General features: G+C 35.8%; 1 protein-coding gene across 1 annotated transcript; it reads left to right on the top strand.

Moving 5' to 3' along the window:
* The first annotated feature begins 266 nt into the window (after positions 1–266).
* LOC106067054 (myosin-16-like) lies at positions 267–8,175 on the top strand. Its single transcript, XM_056019702.1, has 7 exons — positions 267–403; positions 1,786–1,884; positions 3,341–3,458; positions 3,911–4,000; positions 4,894–5,813; positions 7,176–7,218; positions 7,366–8,175. The coding sequence occupies exons 1-7, from the start codon at positions 392–394 to the stop codon at positions 7,788–7,790; spliced, it is 1,707 nt and encodes a 568-aa protein (XP_055875677.1). The 5' UTR covers positions 267–391; the 3' UTR covers positions 7,791–8,175.
* Positions 8,176–12,529: the final 4,354 nt, after the last annotated feature.

Below are 12,529 nucleotides of genomic sequence, written 5' to 3' on the forward strand. Positions count from 1 at the left end.
GACTTATTTATAGTACTTTTTAAAATCCAGCCTGTTAGCACAGAACGAGTTCAAAGATATGTACACTTCAGGTAGATCATCGGTTCTCAGCCTGTGGGTCTCAATCGCAATAGGAATTTATTGTCGATTTTCCGGGGTTTCCTAATACCATTGAAAATATAGCTTTTGTCTATTCTAACGTGTAAAACTAAACATTCTTTGTCCATTACAGTTAAGCATTAAAAAATAATCATTGTTATACGATTTTCAATAGGGATCCCTGGAACCGGATGCGTTTTGCAATAGTACGCCATTACAAAATCCAGTAGGCCCTATATTAATTCTATGATGAAAATCAACACACATATTTTAGTTGTTGTATAATTAGAAACACAACATCGCATCATAGTCCATGTTATTGAAGGTAATATTTTTCATTATGGAAGAACACATGAGAATGGAGAACGATAACAAAATAATAATAATAATAATAAAACGAATTTTACGGTATGGTTTTAGTTCTATGAACATGTTGCTAACATTCTCTGCTTTCAACAAGGAAATAAGAAAATGATGTGGAACTTGATGTGGAGATACAAATAAAGTCTTACATTTTTTTGAAAGAACGTTTGCGTATGTTTACGGACAAATCTCATCATGCTTTCCTAAAATCTCTTTAGCAATTGCCAGATGTTCGTCGAGTAAAAGATGACTATCGTGTCACTAAAAGTTTATATAACTCATCGATAGCAATACAGTCAATAATTAACGCTCTTCAAAGTCAGTGATATATTTCTGGATCAAGTGCTTGCTGTCAGATCCTGTTCTGTCAGAGACCGTATTCTGCTATATTCTTCCATTTCTAACAATCAGTAACTCATCTGGGCGCATCCATTGTCTTCCAAGACAAAAGGAGCCATATATATATATATTAATTAGGTTTCAAATTTTAAATGTTTTAGATAATTAACTTAGTTTCGTTTTTTTTTATAAGACCCTTGTAAAAATGTTACACCATTTTTGCTAGAGGTGTCTAAATCAATATTGACTCAAAACATTTTGAAAAAACGCCCCCGCGAACCTGATTCTTTTAGCTTTCGTTTCACGGAATGGTCGAAATTTTCATGACAGCTGTACATTGTTATGTTGACGATTTTTGAGTGACAAATATATAAAAGTCCTCGACAAGACAGCTTGCTTAACACGAAGATGATCTTAATTCGTTCTGCTTGCCAGAAAACACTTCAATATCGATCCGGTCGACCAATTTGAACTTTAACCGTTTTTTTTTTACATGTTCTCTTCTTACTACTAGAGAAAGATTTTGTAGACGTCAAGAGAAGGCATAAATGAAGTTCAGAACTCAGAAAATCTGTTTACGCTGGGGCTCCGCCCAGGATAACGCCTGGGAGAGCTTACATCGCTCTTCCAGACCCCTTTAATGGATGAAGAGGGCACATGCTGAATCTTAAACAGAGTAAAAATTAATGTAAAAAAAATTGTAATCTGGTAAATACGCATTACAATTATATTATTAAAGTTTCTTTTCTTTTTTATTATATTCTGAAAACCCTCACAGACCAAACTTTTGGAGCCTACTGGCTAAGTGGGGGCGGGGGTGGGGGGGTGGAGAGACAAAACGTTTGCTATTTAGGAGGAGGGCGTCATCGGTAAATTTTGAGAAACAATGCTATAGCTCCTTAACAGTAAATTTATTCAATAAGATTTTGTAAAATTACGCTTAAACTGTATTAAATTTAGAGGCCAATCTGGGTAACATATTTTTGCTTTCATAAATCGTTTCAGATGAAAACTCCCAGGCAAATAAAAGTGATCACTTCACAGCTAGAAGTTTTAGAAGAGTTGAAGGAACAGTTAGAAACCTTTATTGCAGATATAAATACAGTAAGTAGTAAAGGGACAATAGGCCACCCATGACCCCTTTATCTAAGGTCCAGGTATGCGCCCCCGAAGTGGACTCACCTGGACGTATCTATTGTCCCCCAAGACAGAAGGAGCCATAAACCAAGTAGTAAAATATAAACATTTATTGGAGTTTTACAAATGGTGAAGTTTGAGCGGACTTTGAAACCCTGAATTTTAATAATCTAAAATTAAAAAAGAAAATGTGTCCTCAGTTGTTTCCAATAGCTGGAAAGTTTATATTTACCATTTTCACATTACTTATGTAGAAAGTTTCAGCAGTTGCAAGTGTCAATTGCTCTTACAAGACAGACGCGTCCCGGAAGCTTCTTTTAACGTTGCCCACTGTATGTGACCAGTACTGAGTTGGGTCACACCAAATAGGTAATGCGGGCCTCAACTATGTGTAAAAGTAAAGTTCCACTTTCAGATTTGTAGTCCACGCTTATCTAGGGTGTCATGTGGCCAGCACAACGACCAACCGCCTTTAATTTTCCCAACTGTTCAGGTACCCATAAAAGCTGGGTGGACTCAGAGGCGCCCAAAGAGCCCGAAATTAAAAATCCCAGTCAAGCCAAGCACTTTACCGCTCGGCCACCGTGCCGCGCCTCCTCGTCTATGTGTAATTTCTTCAAATTCCTGTTATGTGCGCTGCTAATTCAGACATTATTTGTAAGTCATTAATTAATTGACGATCAAATTGTTTTTAATGTCACTACTATGTAGCTGTAGTTTCACATTTTTGATAGCGCATCACATTATATAGATACTACACTTTCGACATTTCACCCCACCTTCCCCTACTAGTTTATTCACAGAAAGTAACACTATTATGTCTATCCACTAAGAACCACAACTATAGACATTACGATGTGAATTGAAATGAAGAGTTTTTCCCCCTTGATTTGTTTACCTTAAACTCATTGTCAGAAATGTAGATGATTACGTCCTAGGGTAGACGGCAGCGGGTAGGGTGTGAACTCGGGGCCCCCTGGCCCATCACGATGACACCCCAGAGCACATGCATACCACACGACCAGTAAGCCAGCTGTATAACTATGGCTGGTGTTATATATGTATAGGCAGTCCACATAAGATATTGAAGCGATATCTTCGAATAAACATTGTTATATTTTTATGGCTTTAACTCTTTCTCTCCTAATTGACGTTGCCAAAGTTTATTTGAGCCCCCATTAAACTAAATTCGTTTTGGGTTTATAAACTTTAATTTGTATAAAAAGAGCATGCATTCTCCTATAATTCAATACCAAATATAACATTTTCTGAAAACAAACAAAAAAGTAATTAATGTTTAATCATAACAGGATATTGAAATACTTATGATTATATATAAGATTACACACTGTAATAAATACTATATTGTTATTCTTTTATGTAGCAATATTAATGATATTCTCACAATAATAATGTTTATAAGGTCACTTTGAAAGGAAAGACGTGGATTGATGATTCAGACAGCCAAAATTTTGTAGAGATCAATCTTTACCTATCCAATGAAACATCCAGATGTTTACGACGTTATCGTGATCTAAATAGTGAGTATTGTTTTCCTTTGTTGTTAATACATAGTGCATAATCTCCTGGTTGGATCATGTCAGGACATTTTGAAACTGGCCACTATGCACAGCATCTATGCTCTTCAGTCACACAGAAGACTACGTCACACCAGATTCTGCATCGTCTCAAGACAACTCCAAAACCTGTGACTCATCTGGACGCATCCATTGTCTTCCGAGACAAAAGGAGCCATAAATATAAATAATAAATATTAGCAATGTTAGTTGTAATTAGTTTAAAGACCTGGGGATTAAAACATCTTTCAATAACACATCGAAGCCGTTCTCTCCGCTGGAATTAATTGCGAAAAGTAAAATTATTCTGACAACATCCGGGCTACAAAGATTTCTTTGTCTACTGTGCCCTGATTTTAAACAGTGATTTTCTAAAAAGATGTCAATGTCTTGAATGTATTAACTATTAAATGCAGGTGATGACTTCGATCAACATTCTTATCCAGTGGAACATTCGAATCAAGTGGAAAACACAAGTCCAAAAGCGTGTAACCTCAGTTGTAAAGGTAGATTCATTTCTTATTCAATTTTTTTTTTACAACGATAATTTTATTAGCTATTCTAGCTCAGTAGAATTAATCCCAATGAATAAAAAATTAACCAATTAATATGTGGTATGATTAATTTATTTTTGTATCGAAAAAGGAAAATACATCTTACAGTAGTGAGAGAAATGGCTGTAAATGTGGTGCTGTTCCACTATGATAAACTTAAATGTTTTAAAGTAATTTTTTTAACAAAGCTTATATCGGCTCACTCTGTCTGTCTGGTAAAAAGTCTGTATACTTTCTTTCTTCCTCACACATTCTCGGATCAAGCTGAAACTTTGCAGAATTATTCATTGACATAGGCAATACATGAATCCATAAAACACTAACTAACCAATTAGTCTATTAATTGCTGGTACTTAATTGTTTGTTTGATACTAACAAGGGAACTTATTCCTTCAGTATTCACAGATACGGTTAAATATGAAGAGTTTCGTCCCCTACAATAATTGAACACGTAATTTCTACTAAAACTTTACACACTTATTTATTGTACTTCACTAATTATGAATCAATTAAAAAATAATAACCATTTATTCAAATAATTATTGGTAATTAATTATTTAGTTTGGTATCGAATAAGTAAAATAACTTCTAAATTATTGAAATATATAATTGTAAGTGCGGAGTTCTTCAACTTAGCATTTTTAAAAAGAATTTTGCTTGTCTATATTTTGCTTGCTATTATTATCGTTAAGTTAAAAGTAAGAATACAATGATGGGGGTTCGAGGCAAAATAAATAATATATAGTCTGGGAATAAATCAACGGTCGTAGTTAGTTTAATCATAAATATATAAACATATGACTTCCATAGATCATAAATCCAAACCTCATTTATTTTGGTCTTAGATGACAAAACGTATCAACGATTGGCTGGCATGATGGACACAATTGAATCCACACTTGCAAAACATTCAAGAAAAATTAAAAACTTGCAACAGAAATCATTGGGGCACGAAACCCGAATTCAGTCGACTTTGCTGCAGATACAAGAAAATGAAACACAATATAATTCCAAATTTGAAGAGTTCATTAAGGAATTTCAAGGAGCCAGTCAATTTATGTCAAGTCTACAAACCCAGAATACAACGTTGTCTAACAAAGTGATGGAAAACGAAGAACAGATAATAGAAATGGTGAATACAACTGAAACTTTACGACATCTGCCTCAAGAAGTAGAATACCAGAAAGAACGCTTGGAGTCATTTGTACAAGCCAATGAATCCGAAGATAAAGGTCACGTGCTCAAAATGGACGAAGTTATGCAAGAACATACATCAAATATTCAGCAATTAAATACAAAATATGAACATTTGTTAAATTTAATTCAAACCAATGAAAATGAGATAAGGCAGATACAAACATGTAATGCCACTGAAACTCTTTCACATATAAAGCAAAAACTTACAAAACACGAGGAAGACTTAGAACGCATTGAGATAAACCACAAAGAAATGAGTGACACCAACAGAAAGAAAATGGATGACATTAATGCTAAACTTCAAGCCCATAGTGAAACAACTTCTAACTTACAGATTAATTTTGAATCTCTGCAGTCCCAATTAAACAATTTAAAAGATGACTTCAAGCATACTGATTCGTTAACGGAATCATTAAAGACAAATATGACAGAAATTAAAGATCAACTTTCAAACTATAAGTCTGATTCTCAAATATTAAATCTGGAGTCTTCTTTTTTTGAAGTAACGTCTGAATTATATAAAGAATTGGATGTTGTGAAAAACAAAATGTCAACTGTTGAAAGCCAGGTAATTTCCTTTTTTAAGAGCAAACGTATATTTATTTATTAACAATAATACCCCAAAACGTTTATCTCACCAAACTCGGACTCGACATGTGATATTCAGATTTTTTTTTTGCGATCTAAACGGGGACGGACGGACGGACTAACCACATAAAACTTATAGCGGCTTTTCCCCTTTCAATGGGGTTTAAAAAGTACTTAATTGACCAACTAGCTTCAATTAACATTTGATACGTAAATACAAATTCTAATAATATTGTAAACTAGTCGACCGGCGGCGTAAGATACGCCGCTATTTTGCAGGGCCGGCCTTAGGCCACTGCAACCTATGCGACCGCAGTGGGTCCCGCACTTTCGTAGAACCCGTGCTAATTTTAGGTATATAAATTATTAAATTAAACCATTTTATAACTTAAAACAGATTTCCCGCTCCCTCCTGTCGATTTACCAGGAGCTCCTGGAAATCTCCAGAAATTGCAAAAATATTCGAAAAAGTCCTTAAAATATACGGAAATATATAGAAAAAATTGTCATTTTGGGGTGTCATTCAATTTGGAAAACGTAAATGCTACGCGCGATAAATAAAAACGGCATTACGCATTAGCCGTAATTGTTTAATCTGGTGAAAGAAGCTTCTCGTGCCTCAAACTAATGAAGAATCAACAATTCTCAAAGATAGATTGAAACATTTGGTAATTCTTGCTATTGAGCGGAATCTATGTAGGAAACAGAATTATTATGATATACTGTATGACTTTGCTACATGCAAGGCTCGTAAAATAATTCTGTACGTAGTAAAGAATAAATAAAACGCATAGACGAAATTTTTTTTCTAATACAAACTCTTAAATTTCACTTATTATCCGCTTCCCTACCCAAACTTGGCCCTACAATGCATATGTCCGGCCCTGCTATTTAGTGACATAGTAGATTACTTGTTTTCTATCCATGACTTCTTGGTCACATTGCTTAAGTCCGGCGCTGCTATTTAGTGTTTGTAAAATGTTTGTTTGTAAAATGTTTTACATGTTTCGGATGTTCCTTCAGTTGAAGATAGTTTACTTCTTAGTCCAAACCTCCCGCAGGAAGAAGGGGGATGGGAGCGGGCAGGGTATGACAGTCCAGAGCGCAGCCATCCATAGCGACTTGTGAATACCCACGTGTTCTCCCCCCCCCCCCCTCTTGTTTTTTCGTTGGGTGACTATCCGCAGAGTGATCTTTCCTTTACTTCTTGCTCATCCAAACTATTGAGGGAAGAAGAGAACTATATATATATAGATATTAGTTACTATTAAATAAATATTTTCCAGGGTCTCTTGCCATATGTTACAATGGCTTTTATTTATGACCTTTGTTTTTAAAACAGGTTTTGAATTTATCAGGTGGCTATGCCGAACTTCTTAAGATTAGTAAGTGTTTTTTTTTTCAGAAGCCTTTTGCAGATCCTTAAATAAATTTTTAATTTTGAAATGAATGAAGTACTAAAAGAAAGTATGTGTTTTCTTTACAACTGTAGATAAGAGAGAATTTATTTTTTTTAAATGATGTATTTGCAGGCTCACAAGATGTCACAGTAGCCTGCAGACTATGGATACGAAATTCGGAAGAGATACATTTAAATAAAGATACCATAGTTACTTGTTTTAATGGACATGATCTGAACATCGGCAAATGTTACAACAAAACCACAGGAATATTCACAGCCCCCTGCAAAGGATTATATCTGTGTAGTTTGATGATGGGAAGTGAAGATTGGGCTCGGTTTAACATTCACGTCCGTAAAAATGGCCGTGAGTCAGTTAGAGGCACAACTCATACAAACAGCACGGGCGCTGTAGCCTGTCTCGTTACTGTCCTAGAGTTGGATCAAGGGGACGAGGTATACATCAAACCAGCGAATGATGTAGCAAAGATAAAAATAAACATTTTTTCATATTTTGTGGTCGTTTTGTTACAGCAAAACAGATTAGAGCATCTTTAATGGGAGCATTTATTTTATTTCTTGTAGGCTCCCAAATAAATATTAACATATTATAAAGTTAGGGCTAAATTTCGGGAGTTTTACTTTACCCCAGTTAATTGAAATGGCCATGGGTAGTTGGTTCTCACAAGGGGGTGGGAAGTCCTGGTCACGGCGATCTGAGCTAAGGGGGGACCTGCCTGTGCAGTCACTCGACTTGTATGGTAGCTATGAGGCACTACGCCGGACGGCTAAGTTTCTTGCCAGAGCAGTACGGAAGGACTAGTCCTTCCTGCTCTGATTTTTCAATAGGAGTTCATATCAGGTCACGGCAATCTAATTGAAACACCTTGTAGCCTATTTGATATACATATCTTCAGTTATTTAATAAATGCATTACTTTGACTACCTGATCGACTTTGTTCTTTTTGAAGAGTATAACAGTAGGGACTTATTTGTGAACTAAGTACGTCAACCAATAGATCAGTGTTTCCCAAACTGTGTTCCGCGGAACCCAAGTGTTCAGCCAGGCCTGAATAGGCGTTCCGCGAACTACTTGAATAATGAACTAGCAGGCCATCACGTGAATTAATCCCTCTAAAACAATTAAGCAAAGTGTTCCGCCAAATACTGAGAATAAGCGAAGTGTTCCGTTAAGGAAAAAGTTTGGGAAAGCACAAATAGGATGTAGGAAGAGGAAGTAAAACAATTAAAGAGTTAGAACTATTAGCCCTACATAAGGTTTTAGACAAGCTTTAGATTTAAAGTAGCAGTACCTCTTTTACTCCTCTCAGACCTTGCGATCTAAAGGACAGATGGTGTAAAGAGCATTGGTTTCTATGGTCGACGATTAACGAGGATGTCATGCGACCAGCACATTTCCTTTCCTATGCTAAGTTATAGTATTAGAGTTGGGTGGATAAAAAAATTCCGACACTCAACGAGACTCGAACATGTATTCATGTAGGCCTATGTTGATATGTATGGACATCACTGATACCAGTGAAGCTGGTCTACACCAAGACAAGATCTGACTCCAGCACGATTGGTATTCAGAAGGGCAACAAGAACTCTCATACAGAGCAAAAGACAACCGACTCGTTTAACTTACTCTGACGTGGGAGGCAACAAAAGGACAACAGAGCATCCAGAAATACTATGACTTAACCGCAAGAGACATGAAAATATTGTCTCTGAGACAGAGATTCTACTACCAGTTTCCAGAAGATCGCATGGCTAAAATGATTTATCTTCGACAAGATAGACCTGTGATGGACAAACTACGGTCCGTGGACCAAATCCGGACCCACCATATATTTTAGAATAATGAAAAATATAACAATTTTAATCAAAATGCACTAATTTTCGTTTTTGATACGAGATGAAACATTGCAGTAATATTGCGAAATTTTATGTTGAGACTGCTGATTTGAAATTGGCAAAATCAATAAAATTAAATGTACGTGTCCTGAAAGTGTTTGTTAAATCGATTGTCACCCCTAGTATTTATTTATATTTGTGAACTCATGTGAGATTGTGTACTAACTATATTCCGTGTCATGACCTTAACAATGTGTGTAATTATCTTAGTCATTCATAATAAAGCTTTAGATGTTAACACTCTCTTTGTTACAACAGTAGCCTACGACAGTGTGTATACGGAGATTCTCTCTAAACAAGCGACTGTCGAATTCGTGTTTCTGGCTTCTTAATTTTAATGTGCAATCTCAGCAGAACGTTTCAACTAAAGGTGTCACAGTTATTCCCTGACACATATAATATATAAAGTGTTAAGATACAAGAAAAAAATCTACTTGTTGACGATTTCTGTAGCCACCTTAAAGGTTTCAAACAACAAATTTCTATTTGTCAATTAGCTCGGAAAAAATAACTTGTCGATTTTCAAAAGATTAAATTCATTGAAGGATAAGAAGTGTTATGGGCTGATATCATCTGACTTCACTTCTTACTAATTATTACTTCTCATTAGCCACAGAACATTACAAAATAGAAATATACTTAATATCTAAATTCAACTTGTATACAAGGGCACTTTATTTATCACTGGGAAATCCGTCCAGTCTTCCTAAAACGTCGCTATCTTTAACTACTATTCAAACACAGTCTACTTCTAGATGAACGCCATGTTGGTCTGCTGTTCGCCTAGTCTACTACGTCATTAGTCTGTCTTTCTACGTCATCACTTTTACCGTCGCTAAAACAATACACAATATATTTGTCTAACAAAACTAACATACTCTCTAATCTAGTACGATACAGAAGCCGTCCGCCTTTCTTGCATGTCAATGACATGAAGAATAAATATCTAATCAAAACTAAGAGACAAAGCATAATTTGTAAATGTTTTCTATTGCCACCGACGAGTGCACTGACATATATAGCTCAACTCTTCATACAAATGACAATTTTAAAATTACACAAGAGTATGCGGTTAAAATGAGCAAGCCTGGGACCACCACTGACGAAGACCAGTTCAAAGAATTTTCAACCATCATGTAAAATCTTTCTCTTGCTTGTGAGAAATGGATGGCGCTAAAAGTATGGTTGGATGTCACGGCGAACTAGCAACAAAGGTTATTAGAAAAGGCGTCGAATCTAACGGAATGAAGCCTCTGAGGATTCATTGCATTATTATCAACAAAAAAAAAATCTCTGTGGCAAGGTGTTGAATCTGGACCATGTGATGATGATTGCGTTTAGCAGTGTTAAAAATAAATAAATAAAGTTCCCCTTTCAGACCTTGCGATATCTATAGGGCAGATGATGTTAAGGTCATCTGTTTCTTTGGCCAACTGATAACGAGCAGGGTGTCATATGACCAGCACAACGACCAAATGCCATTTCTTTCTAAAGTCAGGTACCCATTATAGTTAGGTGGACTCAGAGGCGCCCTAAAATCATGAAACTCAAAATCCTAGTCTTCACAGAGATTCGAACATACGACCTCAGGTTAGGAAGCCGAGCGCATAACCACCGGGCCCCCGTTCAGCAGTGTAAAAGTCATTAAAGTGCATGCATTGAAAAACATTCCTTTAAAAGATTTTCTGACTGAAACAGAGAATCACAATACAACGACGTTCTACAACGCAGTAAATTGTGGTGCTGGCTATAGGTAAAGGTACTAAACGGTTGTCTTTACATGAGGCATCAAATGGAGTTTTTATGGAGAAATCAAAGCAAACGCCTCAACTGAACGATCCCTCATGGACTCATGGTTGTAGGATTTGCTTTTATTTGCAACATATCGTCGTATATGAATGAAAATGCCAAACTATTAGGGAAAAAGTTGATTTTGCATATTTAAGCAGACATATGCGCCTTCCAAAAGCAATTGCAACTCTTCATTAAGCAGCCAGAAAGTGCCAGAAAGGGTACTTCGCTTTACAACCTATGCTTCTCTACATGATCAGCAGCTAAATATGTCCTTCACAACAGAAACAATATCAAACTTGAAGGATTATTTAAGTGAAATTTTCTGACTATATCTTTCTTTGCTCGACTCATCCATGGTAAGTGCTTAAAAGTGTTTGTTGATTGTGCATAGAAACCAGATTTTTACCACCAATATGTCTGCCGTGCCCAAATCACGTGACTCTGTCTACCAACCCATTAAAGAATGAATGCGTCTGTTCGACAGGTTTTGCGTTCATTTGGGGCCGATATGCCCAAACAAAACTGCAGCCAGACATCCCTGCTTCACAAATTTCGAGCATTGCATGGACATGACTTTGGAAATTTCCGAAAACAAGCGTAAATAATGCATGCTAACAATATTTACAGGTAGGCTAAGTTTTTGGAGTGAGCAAACTGTTTTCTGTGATTAAAAACAGAAATCAAAGGTGCCTTAATGTTTTCTAATATTGTTACAAGTTTATCTTGCTTTAAATATATTTAAATATTTAACAATGATACGTGACAAATATATAGAAAATAGCTTCTTGTACATTTGATTTTTTTTTACCTTTATGTCAATGTGACCCGCGACTCGATTGTCATAAACTGAAATAGTCCGTATGTTGCCAATTACTGGATTAGATGGATACGAGCCCTCAAAAACAAAACAAAAAAAAAAAAGAAAAGGAAAGCTCCCCTTTCAGACATTGCGATCTGTCAGATGTCTTAATTATATATATATTACTGCTGCTTGCTGCTTGTCTCTCTTGGTTGGTGTGTTTCTTGACTTGGCTCTTTGGTGGGTATGAATCCTCAATAACACTTAACAATACTTGTTTAATTACTCAAATAAGAACAGTTACCACTAGATAGCCTACACATCAACTCCAACTCCAAATCTCCAAGAATATATCAATATTTTAATATCCAATATTGCTCAAGTAAATATTAATAAACAAAACAACAGTCCATCAACTTATAAATATATAAATACCAGTCCAGGAAGTAAACGTCCAACCTTCCTGGACCGGGAGCAAGACTTTACTGACTAACACATTCTCTCGCACATTCAACGAAGACTTAATCACTCAGTTCACAACACGTGCAACACTTCGCATTCATAACAAGGGGATATAACAATCATATCAAATATCAAACTAACATTCATTCTCGCCATACCTCTCCCTGACATCCCCCCTCTCACGATATGACTGTTATTAGATAACAGTCATTCAAATATATACATAAATATACATACATACACACACTGTGTCATACACATATTTATATACATATATATAAACATATATATCTACACACAAATGTATATAATGTACATGAAAGTG

Source organism: Biomphalaria glabrata, chromosome 1 (assembly GCF_947242115.1).
Source record: "Biomphalaria glabrata chromosome 1, xgBioGlab47.1, whole genome shotgun sequence".
NCBI lineage: Eukaryota > Metazoa > Mollusca > Gastropoda > Planorbidae > Biomphalaria > Biomphalaria glabrata.

Coding starts and splice junctions, on each gene's coding strand:
- LOC106067054 (XM_056019702.1), top strand. Junction 1,885..3,340: donor TTATTGCAGATATAAATACA/GTAAGTAGTAAA, acceptor AATGTTTATAAG/GTCACTTTGAAAGGAAAGAC. Junction 7,219..7,365: donor TGCCGAACTTCTTAAGATTA/GTAAGTGTTTTT, acceptor ATGTATTTGCAG/GCTCACAAGATGTCACAGTA.